At 48.3% G+C, this 18,745-nt stretch overlaps 1 protein-coding gene across 2 annotated transcripts in view; it reads left to right on the top strand.

The window, feature by feature from the left end:
* Positions 1-18,745, top strand: part of ARHGEF25 (Rho guanine nucleotide exchange factor 25) — an 896,541-nt gene that overhangs the window by 206,265 nt on the left and 671,531 nt on the right. Inside the window, exon 1 of one of the 2 annotated variants that reach the window (XM_078688966.1) lies at positions 6,430-6,712. The exons of the other annotated variant lie outside the window; for it this stretch is intronic. Within the exon in view, the coding sequence (XP_078545092.1) occupies positions 6,619-6,712 (94 nt within the window). The 5' untranslated portion in view covers positions 6,430-6,618. Of the gene's footprint in view, positions 1-6,429; positions 6,713-18,745 lie in introns of those variants that run through there. 2 annotated transcript variants of the gene reach the window in all.

Here is an 18,745-nt window from a genome sequence, read left to right as displayed (position 1 = left end):
CACACAGCAACACTTACAGACACGCAACGCCACTCACACCCACGCAAGCCCACTATCATCCACGCAACACCACACTCACCCACGCAACGCCACTCACCCAAGCAACACCTCTCACACACGCAACGCAACTCATCCACGCAACCCCACTCATCCACGCAACCCCACTCATCCATGCAACCCCACTCACCCACGCAACGCCACTCACACACGCAACGCCACTCACACACGCAACGCCACTCATCCACGCAAGGCCACTCACACACGCAACGCCACTCACACACGCAACGCCACTCACACACGCAACGCCACTCACACACGCAACGCCACTCAAACACGCAATGCCACTCACACACGCAACGCCACTCACACATGCAACGCCACTCACACACGCAACGCCACTCACACACGCAACGCCACTCAAACACGCAACGCCACTCACACACGCAACACCACTCACACACACAACGCCACTCACACACGCATCGCCACTCACACACGCAACACCACTCACACACGCAACGCCACTCACACACGCAAATCCACTCACACACGCAACGCCACTCACACATGCAACGCCACTCACTCACGCAACGCCACTCACACACGCAACGCCACTCACTCACGCAACGCCACTCACTCACGCAACGCCACTCACTCACGCAACGCCACTCACACACGCAACGCCACTCACACACGCAACGCCACTCACACACGCAACGCCAGGCTACACATCATAAATAACAATCATTTGCAATGCTATAGGTCTCCCATTTACTTAAATTGAACATAATGGCATTGTAAATGACAATAACTTTCAAAAAATTTTACTTTTACAATAAATTGAAAAGGCATTGTCATTTACTATGCCAACAGCTTAAAGTTGCCTAAATGCAAGACTTATTGCATTGCAAATAGCCAATAGGGCTCGCTTTTGGGACCATCTAAGTGTTTATGCATGCGACATTTTATGTTGTTGCAACAAGGAAATTATGCTGCATAACTACTTATAAGGGCCCAAAAGCGAGACCTATTGGCAATGCCAATGCTTGTTTGAGTGTGGTGTTAAGCCGGCGTATGTCGTTCAGAGAGGATATTTCTATGTAGAGCTGGGTGTCACCGACATAGAGGTGATAGGGAATATTTGCATGTCTAAATTGGGGGGAGGGGCTCCATGTAAATGTTGAAAAGTGTCGGAGAGAGGACTGCGTCTTGTGGGACACCTCGGTGATGGGTAAAATATCAGATATCGAGTTGTTGATTTTTATTAGTTGGGATCAGTTATGCAGAAATGAGGTGAACCATTGCAGAACAGTGCCATCTGCTCAGATTCGTTGTTGTAGGGCATTCAAAAGTAACTTATGGTCTACCGCATTGAAGGTTGCAGATAAGTCTAGGAGGATGAGCAGGCAGCATCTGTTAATAAAGAATAAATAAATCCATACTTGTGAAGTGCGTACATATCACCCCTTTAGGTTTCAAGGTGCTGGGGCCATCGGGGAAGTTAATTGAGGTATTGCCGAGAGTCACACGATGCTGAGCTGAGCTGCAGCTGGGGATCAAACTGAGACCCCCGTGCTCCAAAGTCAGCCTCTCTGGCTGCTGCACCACACCTATCCCTCTGTTAGTGTCTATGGATTTGTGAATGCCATCTGTTACGTTCAGTATAGCTGTTTCAGTGCTCCATCCCTTCCTGAAGCCTGACTGATGTGAGTTGTGTAGGTTATTTGAGTCCAGGTGTTGGTTGAGTTGGGAGAGAACACATTTCTCGAGCATTTTTGCCAGGAAGAGTAGGTTGGTGATGGGTCTGAAAGTATTGGGATCTTTTGGGCTTGCGTCTGTTTTTTTTAAAAGGGGCTCATTTGGCACTGTTTGAGGCAGTCAGGCTTCAGCCCATTGGTCAGGGAGCTGTTTATAATCTTGGTCCATAGAGGGGTTAAGGCGGGGTTGAGGTGTTTTGCCAGAGATGCAGGTAGTGGGTCTGCGTAGTGGGAGGAGGGCTTGGATTTGGCAATCACCATGGAGATGTCCTCCTCTGTGAGTGGGTTGAAAACCTTCCACCTGTTGTGAGCTGGGGGGTTTTAGGCATTGGTTGATACAGTAGTTACTGGGTGAGGGGCCTCTGTCTTGGGGATCGAGGGGTGATCTAGGGTTGAGCTTACCTATGTTGAGAGGATAGAGATGCTAGAGTGACTCCATGGGTGACAGTCCAGGGAGAGCTTTATCTTTGTTATTCTCTCATTGAAGAATTTGGCCAAGTTGTTACAGAGTATTTTTGAGACGGGAGCGTTCTTTGCTAGGTTTGGAGGTTTGTTGTCCGATGATGTTAAAAAGCTCTTTGGGTGTTTTTTGTTGTTTCTTTGTCTAGGACATTACGCAAGAAGGTGGCTTTCTCTTTTAGGATGTGTTTTTTGCAATTCCTGTCTCCTCTTTTAAATTGGCAGTGGTGGGTTGTGGATGGGTTGGCTTTCCAATGTCTTTCAGCAGCACTTATCTTCTTTCAGAGTTGAGGTCTTTATTGAATCAGGATCTTGAGGGGGTATATCAGACCCTTTTTAGTTTCTGGGGGGGATAGTTTGTCCAGGTCTGTTTTCATCATCAATTGTAGTGGGCTGTGAGCTCATCTGTATTAAGGCTGTTGGTAGTAGGCAGGAGTGGGAATGACATTTTTTGCTTCCAAGTCAGTTAAGAGGATCAGATTGAGGTTTCAACACCATCTGTGGGTTTTTCGAGATCGGTTAGTAGGTGCTGCTGCTTGATTGATGTAAAACAGAATGAGGTGGTGGCATGACCAGTATAATGCCTTTTATATTTATTACTTCGTTTTGGGCTATAAAGTATCTAAGGTTGCGCCTCTGTTGCAGGTTTGTCCCTTGAGTGTTGGGTGAAATATTTGCTGAATAGGAGTTTGTTCAATGGCTGTATTAGTGTGTGCTTCTTGTTGTTCCAGTGGAGATTAAATTCACCTAGGATTATGTTGTTAGAGTTGGAGAAGAAGAAGTGCGTTAGCAGATCAAATAGTTGTTCACCAAAGGGGGGCGTGTTTCCTGGTGGGTGGTAGATGAGATGACATTTCGTCACGTTGTTATCTTTTAGCTTTAGGGTGGTACTGAGGTATTCGAATGATGTATAGGAGAAGGCGTTTGTTTCAGCCAGAGTGATGGTGTTATTATGTATGTTGGCTATGCCACCACCGTGGCTGTCCTTCCTGTCCTTTTTGATGATGGAGAAACCTGGGTTGACTAGAAGGTCAAGGATTGGATAGGATAATTCTTTGAGCCCAGTTTTTGTGATGACACGATGTCAATGTTGAGGCGCATGATGGCATCTGCCAGCTCTGTTGCGTGTTTCATTGATCATCTACAATTTAAGAGCATGCAGTCCACCTTGCTGCTGGTAGTGCGTTTCTAGGAGGGGGTGCCAACAATATTTTGGTGCTTGGTGATGGTGGTATGGTAGCCCTAGGCAGGTTGATGTTTTTCCCAGTTACGGTGATCACCTGGTTGTTAGAGGTGGGAGGTTCAGGGTTATCATAAGGTCATAGGTTTTTGCTAGATCCGTCACCTCTTTCATGGACATCTCGGGGCTCATTCGGCCTATGAGATTGGTTGTTGAGTGGGGTAGTGCTCCAGTTGTTTTTCTGGGAATTGGACAGCCGTGGGGGTTCACTGAGGATGTTGGGAGAGGTGAGTTGGGAGTGTTGGGCCAGATCAGAGAATGTTTTGGTTTTGGCAAGAATTTCTGTTGATGCCATCTATGACAATGTCAAGATGTCTTTGAAGACAGGTTACCCTTTCAGTTATGGTATTCGGGGCATATGGTTCCATGTAGAGAGTAGAGTGACTTTAGTTGTCTTTCCATGCAAGTTAGACATTTGGCTGGTTCTATTGTAGACATCAGGCTCAGTGTAGAGAGAGTGGAATTGTTAAGGGGTGAGTTAGCCTGTGCATGTTGCTCAGGACTAGGGGGTTGTGGGTCAATGGTCATGTGCATTGTATTGCCACAGGTTTCTTTCTATGTGTGTATTAGAGGGGGGTGTTTAGAGTGTACCCTTGTGTTTTTTTTAGCTATAGTTTGGGTGGTTAAAGGTCGTTTGGGGTTTCCTGGGGCAGGTAACTCTAGGTTAGTATTTTGTGTGGTGTGGGGGTGAGGTGAGGTGAGATTGGGAGGGGTAACTTGGGGGATGGTTGTTCAGGGGATTGTAGAGCTGAACTGGTGATGGTGTTGGGCACAGCTCTGGCTGATGTGAGGCGGTTGATAGAGCGGTCAGTTGCGAAGCGGAGGGGAGTTGAGATTGGATCATAAGGAATAGGGGTAGGAGGCATAGGGGCGCAGCTCGTTAGGGTGGAGTGTAGGTTGGAGGTGTGCATTGAGTGTGAGCTTCTGGTGAGTTTTGTGTGTGTTATTTCTTACAGTGTTGGTTTGTGCTTAGATTGTTGGCAGACTGAGAGGTGGAGTTGTGTAGCATAGAGAAAATGTATTAAAATGAACGCAGGATTATGTAATTGGCTTGAATCATGATATTGCCATTTCTGTATATTGTTATGCTAGTGTTGCCTTTGAAGGTGGGTAAATTGGAAATCAGCAGATTTTTAGCCAAAACAGAGGTTGGTGACATTTGTTATTTGGAAGTTACACGGAACCCTGGAACACACTAGTGTAAATGTTCCTCAAGAACTGGACTCAGGGCCCAAAATGAAGCCTCAGGAAGTGAACACAATATGTCAACCAAGGTTTCCGGAGCAGGACACAGAGCTCCAGATTCGTCCCTTCCAGAGCTCCCAGAACTAGGCTCTAGAATCAGATATATTGCTGCAGCACTGCATATGTCCCGGTCATATATGAACAAAGTACGCCATATGAACCTCCAGAACACGTCCCAACACTCTATATATGACCTCTAGAACCTGACACAGGTCTCCAGTGGGAAAACTGAAATAAATGATTTTGGCGGGAAAGTTTTCCGAGTTTTCCTTACGGGGCTGGTCCAGCGAAGACGTAGGTACTAGTCCGTCGCTTATCACCAGTCTCTTTTTTTGTGTGACTTTACATCTTGTACATTAGCAATTTTTTTCTGTGTGTATCTTTTATGTAACACATGTAATCCTAAATCCTTATGTTTTGCAACTGGTTCTTATGTAAAGCGTTCTGACACCTTCGGGTAAAGTTCGCGCTATATAAAATCGCATTAAATAAAGTAAGATTGCAGCCTAAGATGTTATTGTCTCCCTGCCAATAAAAACTAGTGAGAATGCTGAGCGGGTTAATGCGCTGCCTGTGGAATCGGTATGCACCCTGACAGACATTCGTTCCAGTCTCAGCAGGGCCGTCTCAGCCTGTCATCCATCAGACCAGGCAATAATGACACCTCTGGTGAAGGTTCCCTGCCTGCTTCGTGTTATTGTGTGCTCGAGTCACCGCGGAGCACGAGGGCGTGATCTTGAGGGTCCCTGAAGGATGAGAGAGAGGAGGCTGTTTAGACACATATGTCTTGAGATGGTGGAGGAGGGGGGAGCGAGGGAAGGGGACTTGTGTCTGGAAAAAAGTAAAACCGCAACCCCAGACTCAACGCGCCGTCAGCAGCTGGCGGGGCACAGTTTGAGGGGGCGGCCCGGCTAGGCTTTCTCCACACTGAACGAAGAAACACAAACCCCACTTTCTTTTTCTTTGGGTTCAAATTCCAGGGAAGCAAAAATCCAAGTTTTCGAAGGTTGAAGCGAGCGGCGATGCCTCTCGGGGTCCGTCGAAGTGACGGCGCTGCAGCCGGATGATCACATATTGGGATCCTTGAAACTAAAGAAGTGTGTGCCCGCCTGCAAATCTTTGCATATCTGTCCAGCTTCTGCGTGCTTGGGGTGACATCTCTGCTTCGGTGGGTGGGACCTACGGAGCTCTTTGGCGGGGGCACAATTTGTGGAATCAATCCGAATGTTCGAAGTAAGGGGGAACTGCACAGATCGAACCAGGGGGGAGCGTTTTGGAAGGGATGACGGTGGACCCTTATAAAGCAGACCACCAACCCCCTCCCCGGCAGGGGACTGCAGATGCAGGGATATATTGGGGGGGGGGGGGGTTAGGGGGGGGCAAAAATGAGTGCCCCCACGCTCCTCTTCCATCATCCGCGGGATCTGATATGGGGTGGCAGACCCCCGAAGTGTTTAGGGGTGGGCGCCCACCACGCCCCAGCTATCCCCCGCCACCACACCCAGGGGGTTTGAGGCTGGAGCAGTGGCTTCGGTAGGGGCAGGGGAGAGAGTGAGCCCTGGGTGGGGGAATCAGACGCGAGTGCCCCCCACCACACCCCTGCCCGCTCCGACGCCCCCTCTCCCAGGCCCCTGAGCCTGCGGGAGGGAGAGGAGGAGGGAAGCCGAGTCCTGGAAGCGCTCGGCGGCTCCGCCCTCCCTCCCTCCCCGCTCTCAGCCCCGTTATTCTGCCGGAGAGACTGAGGGCTGCTGCGGCGGACTCGCCATCTCTGTGCGGCGTGGACCGCCCGCCCCCCCTACCCCTGCCACCCCGAGACCACCGCCTCCCCCTCCAGGACCCCCCCACACCTCGCCTGCGCCCCCCGGCTGGCCCCCCCGGCGTCGCCGCTGGTGCCATGCCGGGCATCGCGGGGGCACCATGAGGGGCGGACACCCGCCGCCCGGCTGCTCCTGCCAGCATCTTTTCCGCAAGGTCCTGGCCAAGTGCGGCTGCTGCTACTCGCGGGTCCGAGGTAAGAGTCCGCTGTTGATCCGTCGATGTGCGGGGCCAGCCCCTCTCTGTCGCTGGCTTTTTGGTAACTTTGCCCAGGGGTGTGGGCTGGGTCGCACCCATGAACCTGGCCGGGTGATTCCCCCTGCGCTGGGACACGGCCTCCGAGAGACCTGCGACCCTTTAGAAGTTCGCCCTAATATAAGGCAGGTGGCATGGGAAGTGGGCACCCTAATGCTTGGCAGTGCCACTGTTCCATGACGGGGCTTCACCCAATCATGAAGTGTTGACATGCACAGCATGGCAGCTCGCGCCCTGATCCCTTCCAGTAGATCCTCTCCAGGTGAGCTGTTGTTTCTTGTGGGTCCCTGGCGCCCACTGGTCTTGTTCCACTGCGGACAATGTGCAAAAAAAAACAACAACCCGACTCTTGCCTCTCTGTCTCTTCTGTAACTTTGTGAGGTGAGGGTGTGTGTGTCCACAACTGCGGCTCTCCACAGCGGCCCGGCATGTAGGTAGCCTCCCCCGTGCCCTCCCTGTGGGCAGAAGGCAGAGCCCTGGAAATCCAACACAACATGGCATATAGTACTTGGCACGGGAACCACCAACGCCCCAGCGTCTGTTCTCCTTAATACCTTATATTATGTGGCTTGGTTAGTGCTTGTTTCAACAAATCTCTGCGTGAGCTATTGTTCTTCGTGGTCTCTGGCAGGACCACAATAACAGTTTCCTTTAGGGAACTGCATGGCACGCACCCAAGGGCCTCACATGTCTCTTTCTATCCTCGGATGGGTGTGTTGGCTTGCTGCCTGGTCTATCGAAAAAAAAAACTATTGGTGAGTCGTGGTGTTGAGTTGTGTGTGTTTATTTACCTCCAGTCCTTGATGTGTGAGGTCAAGTAGAGCCCAACCATGCTTAATTTTGCCACTGTGGGCAGCTTTCTGTTGACATGTCTTGGCAGGCTGGTTTCGGCTGTTTAGAACTTGAGTGTGTGCAGAATTAAATTCTTGTTGGTTTCTTATCACTGGAACATTTGATCTATCCTGTTCAGAGTTTGGCTTGACTGGTTTGTCTAAATTGGGGGTTACATAATCCATCAGGCCTACACTTATTGACTGGGGTGGTGGGATTTCAGGAATGGGGTTGACACTGAAATTGAGTAGTTCAGCAAACCCAGAGAGGCCCTGTTATGTGTGCTCTAATGGGGTTGCCTTCCATAACCCCTAGCATGGTCAGGCCCATCTGTTTATTGGACTTGCACCATTGAAATTGCCTTCCATAACCCCTGGTGTGGGCAGGCTCATCTGTTTATTGAACTTGTACCATTGAAACAAGTAATGATACAAAACGTTGGACAAGTAATGACACAAAACCGTAGTGGCCCATCTGTTTATAGGGCTTGCACTATTGGCGATGCCGCTCATTACCTCTGGTATGGACGAATAGCGATACAAAGCCGTAGTGGCCCAGCTGTTTATTGGACCTGCACAATTGAGCATGCCTCCCATAATACCTGGCATGGACGAGTACATACACAAAACCAGAGAACTCGTCTGTATATAGGAGCTGCACCCATTGTGGATGCCTGCTCTTTAACATGCTTGCCTAGTATCATGATAAACCCAGTGATCCCTGCTTGCATACTGTATTCACACCATTAGCACTTCCAGGGCCGGACTGGCTGTAGGGCGCACCGGGCATTTACCCCTTGTCTTGGAAGGGTGGGGGATGTTTTTTGAGTGGTGGGGGCCGGTTTGGTTACTGGGGGCCAGTTTTGCAGCATTGCTGCAATATATGCTCCCTGTAACAAAAGCGGCAGTAGTGCTTCTTCTTACTAGCACCCAACCTTGCCCCTTTCCCCCACTCCTGGGGCCAATCCCGCAGGGCTGCCAGGGCTGGTTTGTGTTCCCAGTCCGGCCCTGAGCACTTCTTTCCAAAGTCCCGGCCTTGGGCAGGTAGCACCACAACGTTGACTAGGCCTGTCTTCATATGGGAACAACAGCATTAACCTTTCTTTTTTTGTGCTTCTGGGGTTGGCGTAGAACACAACAGAACCAGACAGATCGTTTGTCTTCGGCCCACAACCTTGATATTGACTCCCAAAACCCCTGCCATGGATGTTTAATATGATATCACAGAATCAGATTGGCCTCCTGCCTCTGGGACCGTAGCCCCTGGCATTGTCTCAGTGAGCTTCTGCAGTGTATGTGCACAAGGACTAAACTAGAACTCGTAGCTGCGGGAACCTGTACAATTGACCTTGCTCCCATACCTGTTGACATGGATGTTGAGCACCAGAAAAATCGGAGATCCATACCTGTCTGCGGAACTTGGATCATTAGTGCTGCCGCCACCTGCAGGACTACTAGACGGACAGGTCGCTATCTATGATACCAGCACTATGTTTGGTGGTGGGGATATGTACAACCGCAAAACTGGACAGACGTGCCTCTCTAAGGGCCTTGCACCGGTGGCAATGTCTCCAGTAATTGCCATCACAGACACCAAACAGCACAAACCCGGACAGCTCCATCTTTCTTTTGAACATGGACCATTGGTGCCAACTGCAATAGCTGCTGGGGCGGTCGTGTAGCACACAAAACTGCACACCCCTTCTATCAATGGGACTTGAACCACTGGCACTCCCTTCATGGGGCTAGTTGAAGTTGTCTCTCTGCTGGCCTGAAATGGGACTGCTGAAGCTGTCTATCTGCTAGCCTTCTATATGATGATATAGCTCTCTCTCTGCTGGCCTGACATGAGACAGGCAGTCTCTCTGCGAGACTCACCATGGCTCCTGTAGCTCTCTCTCTCTCTCTCTCTCTCTCTCTCTCTCTCTCTCTCTCTCTCTCTCTCTTTCTCTCTGCTAGCCTGGCATGGGGCTGTCACTGCTGCAGCTCTCTGCTGGCGCTCCGCTCGCCAGGCCGGCGTTGTTCGTGCCCCCTTCCTCCACACATCTCTTAGTTTTGTTTTTGAAATATGAGCCTCACAGAAATGCTCACGAATGGAGTTTTAAAGACCAGAACAGGCCGGAGGCCGGGACGCACCTGGACAGGGAATAATAACACTACCCTTTTCCTGCTCGGGGGTGGCCAGCCATGGCACTCGGCCCAGTTTAGGAGAACACTGTCAGAGTCCAGAATGCAGCCTTGCAGTTGGCACACCCAGCTCTCGATTTGTTTCACATTTCACAGAGAGTTAGGCAGGGGTTTCGAGATTTAGAGACATGAAATCTATTTCAGAGACTTTCCCTATATCTATACCGTATAATTGCTCATAAAACCTCCATCACAGCCGCGATATAACTGGTTTCTCGGTTGGCAGCGACTATAGAGATACCAAAGACTGCATGGGCATGGAGTTTGAAGTTCACTGTTAGGCAAGAGTAATGAGTGGACATGAGTGAGACAATAGCCCTAGTGGGGAGTGCAAGCACCAGACCTCCCCTCAAAATTCTCCCAGCGCCTAGACGCGGATCCACTCACAGTCTGCACTTTACCCAAAGTGTTCATTGCTCCATTGCACCGGTTTGTGTACTATAAAGTGGGTGCATTTTGTTATTTTAATTGCTTGCTATCGACCGCTTTACATGAGCACCTGAATGATGTTATTATTTTTTAATGACTCGAGAATATTAAACATCTTGCCGAGAATCACAGGATGTCGAGGAGCTGCTGGGATTCGATCCAGATTTCCTAAGTTTAAAGTCTACAGCTTTTGACTCAAGGCCATATCTCTTCATCGGCTAAAAACGACGGTCGCTTAAAAATGAACCACGCTGTCGCGGCAGAGTCCCCCAACAGAACTGTTTTCGGATTTCTTTGAAAGTGTATGCTGGTGTGAAGCTGGCAGTCCAGCGCCGAGCCTTCCCGACAGACACAGCGCGCGCCGAGCTCTTCTCCCATGTGTTTCCTCTTCGGAGGAGCCGTGCCAGGGATCGCCTGCCTCTGCTAATGCAATAATTGAATTACCAGCCTGTAAGCTGATATCGCAGCCATTTGGTGACACAACATTGGTTGCCAGTGGAGAGGGAGAGAGTTGTTTGTGTGCTTACCAGAGACGAACAGGCCCATGGCGACCGGGAGTTGTTGCCTGGGTTACCTGCCAGGCTAGTTCATTGATACCTCGCAAGTGGTGGGAAAGCGCTATATAACTACAAACCTTTCTTTCAACTCAATTTATGCCTCATGCTGGAATGTTCAGGTGAGGATGGGGGGGGGGGGGGGCTAAAGATGATTGTTTCCTTGTTAGCCAGCCTCACCGTAAAGCCCGCACCTCGTGGGGAGGGCAGGCGCTTATATATGTGAGATGTGAGAGACTCTGGGGCCCAGGGCCCTCATTATATTTTGTGGGGTCCCACCATTTTGCATGATTCCACTGGGGGAGGGTATGTTTAAGTGCTGTTGACCTGGGAAGCAGTGAGACCTGTTATTTTCAGATATTGCAGATGGTGGCTACTGGACCCTTGCCCTAGTGCTCGACCCTGGACACGGGGCATCTACAGTGGAGGAAACGGCACAAGGCCTCTCTTCTGGGGTCAGAGCTCTGACTGAGAAGTAATGCAGGGCCGCTCATCCATAAGTTAAACTTGGAATGGGAGGTGGTGCAGGGCTGGAATGGGAGACACTGCATGGCCTCTCAGCTGGAGGTTAGATCTGCAATGGGGTGGGGTGTGGTTGCAGGGCATTTCATATGGGAGTTGGAATAGGAGGCAGTGTAGAGCCCCTCCGTTTGGAGTTTGAGTTGGAACGGTAGGGGATGCAGGCCTCTCAGCTGGGAGTTAGAGATGGAATGGGATCTAGTGCTGGGCCTCTCAGCTGGATGTTAGAGCTGGAATTGGAGGGGGCGCAGGGCCTCTCAGCTGGGAGTTAGAGATGGAATGGGAGGTTTGCCTGGCCTCTCAGCTGGGTGTTAGAGCTGGATTGTCTGCTGGGTGACTATCGCCAGTGGTGATGACGTCTCAGTGCCCCGTGCTCTCTTCGCCAGGGCCGGACTGGCCATAGCGGGCACTGGGCAATCCCCCGGTGGGCCGCAAGAGTGGGGGCCGATTTTGGGCCCCTGGGGGCCGTTTTTGTTACAGGGCCGTTTTCGCAGCATAGCTGCAAAATCGGCCAAAAACTGGCCCCAGCAAAGAGCCCGGCAGCACCTCCAACGCCCCCCCCAAATGGGGAGTGGGGGGCCGGCCGAGCACTTTGCCAGGGCCGGTTGTGGTTCCCAATCCGGCCCTGCTCTTCGCCTGCCGGCTGCAGCAGACGGGCTCGCAGGGCAGTGCTCAGATCCTTCGGGTGACAGCCCCGGCTGCTCACAGCCTTCTCCCGGGCTCAGAGGGTGCCGCTGCCAGCTCTGGTGGCGCTCAGGGCTTGGCGCGGCTCCCAGGCAGTGCTACTGCTGCCAAGCAGAGTCAAGCCCCGGGGCAGCATGTTGTTGTGGCAAGTTATGAACAAACTCCCTGCTCCTCTGTTGGGACGGTCCTCTCTCCCGGATCCGGACAGGGATGCGGAAAAAATAAAGTGCGAATAAAGCGCAAACCTTCTTCAACCCTCTGCCCTCTTTCCCACTGATCATCTCTCCGTTCTGCCTTCCTGTTCAGACTTTAGGACTTTATATTTTGTGTTCTTCCATTTTCGGGTATTGTCCCCTTTCCAGGTTGTTTCCATTCCGTTTCTTTCCCTGCTCTCTCTTGTGCCATGAATAGCTGTACAGACCGCCTGTAAGGAGCTCAGGCCCTCTAGTTTGCTTTATCACTGACTCTTGTGACAACCAAGACCGTGTCCTGGTCTGAAAGGTCTGTGTGTGGGCAGGATTTTGGGCTGTTTGTGGCCCTGTTTTATGATCTGCTGGACCGGTTTTTACTGTTGATGTCCCTGATATTAAAACAAACATTGCCTGCAGCAAGCTCAAATCCATGCAATCTTCCATCCCTTTTACAACCCTTACACATCGTGGCTTTACAAGTTAAAATCTGCTCCATTTTGCAAACAGGGTGACATTTTTTTTTAGGTATGTGATTCAGTAATAGGGCCACTTTTATTGTGGTGCCTGGGCGGCCTCCCTCACTCACTCTCCTCCTTGCATTTATCATCCCGCCTTCCCTCGCTTCATTTCATTCGGTTTCTATTCACAAGCGAACGCCTTCCGCCCAATATTTCTTCATACCTCTGTGTTTCTCTTTCTTCTCTTCTTCCACGATCCAAATCCCATGGCCCTTTCCACCCTCCTTTCCCCATTCTCCCCTTTCCCACCTTTTCTTTTCTTTCTTCCTTTCTGCTCCTCTACACACTCTTCCTTTTATCATTCCCCTGCCTCTGTTCTTCACTTTCACACTCTCGTTCTTACCCCCGAGTGATTTACATAATAACAGGGTAAACATGCCTGAATGCAGCCTTTTCAGCTGCAGTCTCTTCACCTTATGTCTAAATATAACCGCAGCGGATAAGCTGCAGGAGAATACATGTTAAGCTTTATAAACAAACACACGCGGTGCGGCCTCCTTTCTCCCTCACAGTGTTCGGCTTTAACCCCTTGCATGTGGCCGCGATTCTGCGCCTGTGCGGCAAAATCGCAAGTGGGCGGGTTCATAGCGACCCCAGCCGTCACCAGCACACGAGCACCGTAGTGCATGACGGCTGGGGGCCGTCATCAGCATGCAAGGGGTTAATGAGGCGCCTCCTGCACCAGAGCACACCAGGCGCGTGCAGTCACGAGGGTCTGCGTCTAGGGAGATCTAGAGGCTGTGGTGGGCCAGGACTGCAAGAGTTCACTGCACAAAGCTTGAGATAAAGTCTGCCAACATACCTGGCGCGCTGCGCCTCCAGCAAAACGTACACTCTTCACATTTCCAGATTGCAAACTCCACACAGAGTGGCCTGCAAACTGGAGAGCGTGGGGCGTGCTTGAATGTATTGTCCAGAGGCCTGGATACGCTCTCTAAGGTTTAGGTGTCAGAATATCATTAGCAACAATATTGCCTCATCCAAGTATCCTGTCATAAATATCCTTTAAAAAACTCTTGTCACATTGGGTACAGGTTTTCTATTATTAACCACAGTCGGGGGCATTTTTGTATGATATTTAGGGCACCATGTTTCTGTTAGCTGTAATATGGGTTACAATATCCTGTTGCCATAGTGTCACTAAAAACACGAAAAACTGAATTTTGTGCCATTTGGCTGACTGGTTGAACATGTAACCTGGCCCTTTGAACCACCCAGTGCTTGAAATGGAAAACAGAAGTGCTGGTACCCTGTACCAAGGTATCTGCTTGCTTCTGAGAAGTGCCGGTACTCTCCAATTAAACGTATCATGGCACTCTTGAGAAGTGCAGGCACTCTCCCTCTCAAAATAAAAAAATGTTAGAAACTCAGTCCATTTAAAGCACTGGAACCACCCCACCACTCGTGGAGAGTCACCCAACATCACCTCATTGCTTTGGCACAGGTGGAATGCCTTACGACACATAAAATGTCAACCAGTCTGCCTCGGAGCTAGGGGTGCATACAAGTTTCTTTATCACCTTAGCGCAGGCTTATGAAGTTTCTAACTGTTGGTCTACTTGTAGTTTGCAGTTCCTCTGCCTACACCTGTGCCTAATTTGAGCTGGTGGTTGCCAGTGGAGGCACTTATTCTTGGGGAACCCACACTTATTTTTTCACATCATTTATGTACCTATTACACAGATCAGAAAGATGGCGGAAGACGGCAAAACCGTCACAAAAGGAAAATGCAGGAACCTCAAGGAGTGAGATAAAGGGAGGGAGTGTCTGGTAGTGGATTAAAGAGGTATGAGGTGGCTTTAACCCGTTGTGTGCTTCTGTCGGCCAACGGCCGTCACGCGCACTACCTCTGTAGTGCTGCACACGTCCGTCGGCCGACGGGCCCCGCCCACTTGATTAAACCACCGCACCGCGGTGGAATTGCCGCTGCGGTTAAGCGGCTAAAACTACCAGCCTTGGGATTCCTCGCGCCTATTTTCATTGCACCAGCCACGGCCTTCTGAGCAGAGTTTCTGGCCCTGACACTCTCTTTCACAAATGAAGCACTGGCCTACACACTCATATTTTGCTTGCTCTTATGCTTCTTAGAGGGTGCTGGTAATTCACAGGTGTTTTGTTTGCAAGAGCATGCCTTGCGTAGCGTTTTATCGTGAATACTGTGAGACTGTTGCCTCAGTTACTTGTGAGTAGTTATAACTTTTGCAGTACCATCCTTAGATCTTTCTAATGAGTACTCTAACAGCTCCAGCAATATACCTGCATTTCATACTCTTGTCTACAACCCTTGCTTAGCATTTCCTCATGAGTGGCTCATGACCAATTACACTACCATACAATATGCTTGCAAAAGTCCTGGTTTTCTTGCATCTTTGCTTATTTCATACAAATCCTCAACTTTCCTCTTTGCATATTTTGGTAATTTATGCAAAAAATACCACAAGTTAGTGACAAAGAACTTTTTAACTTATCACACTTCTACTCAGAGGTAACCGCGCAAATGGAATACTGTAAGTCTACAGTAGTAAACGCGTTTCCAGCTACTTCCAAGTTTTACCTTTACCTAGAGCAAATCAAGTCTTTAAGTGGGGCGGGTACTGGCAGGTCTCAGGTGCAGCAATTATAAAAAAAAACGGACTATGAAATGTGTCCCTACTGGGCCCTATATTCTTACCCTTAATTTTACGGTAAAAAAATGTTCGATTTTTCAACAGCGACTGTTCACATTTTACGTTATCTTGCACATTTTACTTCATCTTGTATGCACAAAGTGTTTGCTTCTTGCAGATGTTGTGTTTCTGTAGTTTTGTCTTTCACAGTGCGCGCTGTAAATTCAGTCATGTCTAGGAGCCGTGTGAGTTCAGGTTGTGGGCGGGTGTTCAGGATGAGGCACTATGGAAGCTCTGAAGTTGAGCATGATGGTGGTGCATTGTCTTTACAGTGCACATCACTGGGTCATAAAGGCGTTCAGACTACATGCTCATCCAGCCATTGGCCTTTCTGCAGAGTGCACAGAGTGATGGTCACATATGGCCCAGCTGTAATGATCATTTTAGGTCAAAGGGTGTGAAGGATGTATTCAGTTGTGGAAATATTGACACACCCAAAAAATGTGATGTTTACAATTTCTAAAGATTAGATATGTGTGAGAGAGAAGGCATGGTGAATGGGAAGTGACACAAAGAAACACATGCAGAAGAACAAAGCGAAAAGACAGCGATGAAGTGGAAGGAGATGACTTGTGACACATACAAATGGGGGATTTCAGAAGTTTGTTTGGAGAAAAAAGGTGTAAGTGTGAGCATAAGATACTACACAGGAAAGTGGTGGTAAGGGGAAAATATGAGTGATTGTGACACTGAACACCACTGCCCATCTCATATCTTTCACTGATGTTTAATTCACAGTTTCATATTTTCTCACAGTTTCAGAATTAAAACATTTTCATTTCTAATTACTATGAAAAAAAAATCACAGTTATATTTATCTGACAGTGCTAACAAGCGCTGCAAAGCCAATCGATTTGGTTTGTTTTAGATACATGTTCATTGTTGAGTGATATGTCTGGATGCAGTAACAGAAAACTCAGAGAGAGGTACCCAAATACTGGTCCGGTGGCATGATGTGTAAAAGTGTACCCACTTTCCATGGAATCTAAGCAGTCAAAGTAGCAGCAAAGCATTTCTGGGAATATTACTCAGGGTGGCAATCATGTTTATAACATTATATACAAGGAATGATTTCTTTAGTGGTTTTACAGGATTGTATAATTAATATTAATCTTGTAAAATAGTTGGGTTTGTTGATCACTTTATGAAAAAGAAACTTATATTCATTATACGAACAGGTTATTGACAATTCATTCACTAATGTTCCAAGTTCAGTCTAAGTCAAGTAGAGAAAGTGAATCAAAGAGAAAACATTTTAGTTCACATGTTTAAAGCCACATCCTTAATTACATAGGCCACACTTCTTCGAAAGGATCCAGAGTTCTCTTTAAGAGCGCCATCTCTCGTCTTATACCCACTTAACCCCTTGCGTGCTGGTGACGGCCCCCGTCCATCATCATCACAGTGCTCGTGTGCTGATGACGGCCGGGGGCCATCATGAATTCGCCCACTCTTCAAAATGCCGCACAGGCGCAGAATCGCGGCCGCGCCCAAGGGGTTAAAGGACTGGTAGGAATGGCATCCATTCGGTTCTCTGACCAATGTGCTGTGAAGCCCACTGCAGGATGCACAAAGCTCTACAATGTCCCCAGTTCCAGCTACGCTTACAGGTGTAACCACTTTCATTTCACATCTGTGACATCCTTATTTATGTGGATATTTATGTCTACTGCATGAAGTCCTCCTTACACGTTCACATAGAAGATGAACTGTTAGTACAACTCTTTTGTAACCCTGTATGTCGAATCTATGTTGCACAGTTCCTTGTATAAGCCCTGTGATTCTTATACACAAATATAAAGTAACCTTGTTGCTAAAGACCCTCTAGTATTCCATTTGTAAAATATTCAAAATCCCTTTGAAGGGTTGCACTAGGACAGAAAATAGGCCCCGGCACCAAAATAAAGGTTTGACCCATATTTTCAAATCGCGTTACTTTTAAACTTGTACATGCACCCTATATAGGTATTTTCCAAGGAATGGGAGAATGCATACTTATATTCTTGCTACAGGCTAGGTTTGTGGTAAAATAAGGGGAATTAATGGTAAAATCCGGCTCACCAGACCGTAAAACAGGCCCACAAACATCCCAAAAACACTATCCCATACACTGACCTGTCAGACCAGCCCTTCTGGCAATGCCAGATTGCTCTCTAGACAACCTCGACCCTCCTTTGGGTTTGGTGTGCACTGTGTAAAATTGCTAGTAAATGCATGAATAAATAAGAGCTTATAACAGGTAAAATAACAGCGTAGCATAACACATGGTAAAACTAAGCATAACGGAAGAACATATACTATAACACAGCATAATATAACATAGACAGTTTCAGTCAAGAGTGGGCCATGTTCTCATAGGAGAGTTAGAGTGCACGGAGTGGACAGCTATATACCGGCCAAATGGAGTAGACCAATGCACACGCGCCACATTACCGCGGAGGCAGGACCCCCACTTTCCATGGAATCTAAGCAGTCAAAGTAGCAGCAAAGCATTTCTGGGAATATTACTCAGGGTGGCAATCATGTTTATAACATTATATACAAGGAATGATTTCTTTAGTGGTTTTACAGGATTGTATAATTAATATTAATCTTGTAAAATAGTTGGGTTTGTTGATCACTTTATGAAAAAGAAACTTATATTCATTATACGAACAGGTTATTGACAATTCATTCACTAATGTTCCAAGTTCAGTCTAAGTCAAGTAGAGAAAGTGAATCAAAGAGAAAACTGACCTGAAAGACTGAGACATACAGAAAGCCAGGTCTGGGACACACAGAAGGCCAGGCTTGGAGTCTGTGGAATAAAAAACACGACCTGGAGTCTGCAACATCCATTAAACTCTCTCTGTGACACACATAAAACCAGGCTTGCAGTCTGTCATTTATAGAAAAACAGGTCTGGAGTCTGTGATATACAGAAAATCAGGCAGGCAGCCTCTAACACACAGACACCTGAGGCTGGAATCTGTGGCATATTGCATTGTATTGTAATTGCAGTTATATAGCGCTTACTACCCCATACAAGGCGTTGCAGCGCTTTTTCGGCGGGTAGCACACTACTCCTGAACCCATAAAGCATTAGTGTTGGATTAGTATAGTGAAATATGAAAGTATTTTGAGTGGTGGATAGGTTAGTCAGTTATTTGGATTCAGAAGGATAGCGGCGGAATAGTAGAGGGAAGATGTTTGAATTTATATAGTGCTTTAGGGTGTGGAAGTGCTTTTTTTCAGTGAGTAACACGCTACTCAGAACTCATAAAGGATTAGTGGTGAATTAGTATAGTGAAATATGAAAGTAATGTGAGTGGTGGATATTAGTCAGTTATTTGGATTGAGAAGAATAGTGGAGGGATAGAAGAGGGGAAAAGGTTTGCATTTATATAGCGCTTGTTA

Source organism: Lissotriton helveticus, chromosome 1_1, assembly GCF_964261635.1.
Source record: "Lissotriton helveticus chromosome 1_1, aLisHel1.1, whole genome shotgun sequence".
In the NCBI taxonomy this organism is placed as follows: domain Eukaryota; kingdom Metazoa; phylum Chordata; class Amphibia; order Caudata; family Salamandridae; genus Lissotriton; species Lissotriton helveticus.
The sequence above is the reverse complement of the archived record's forward strand: the minus strand, read 5'-3'. Positions and strand labels throughout refer to the sequence as shown.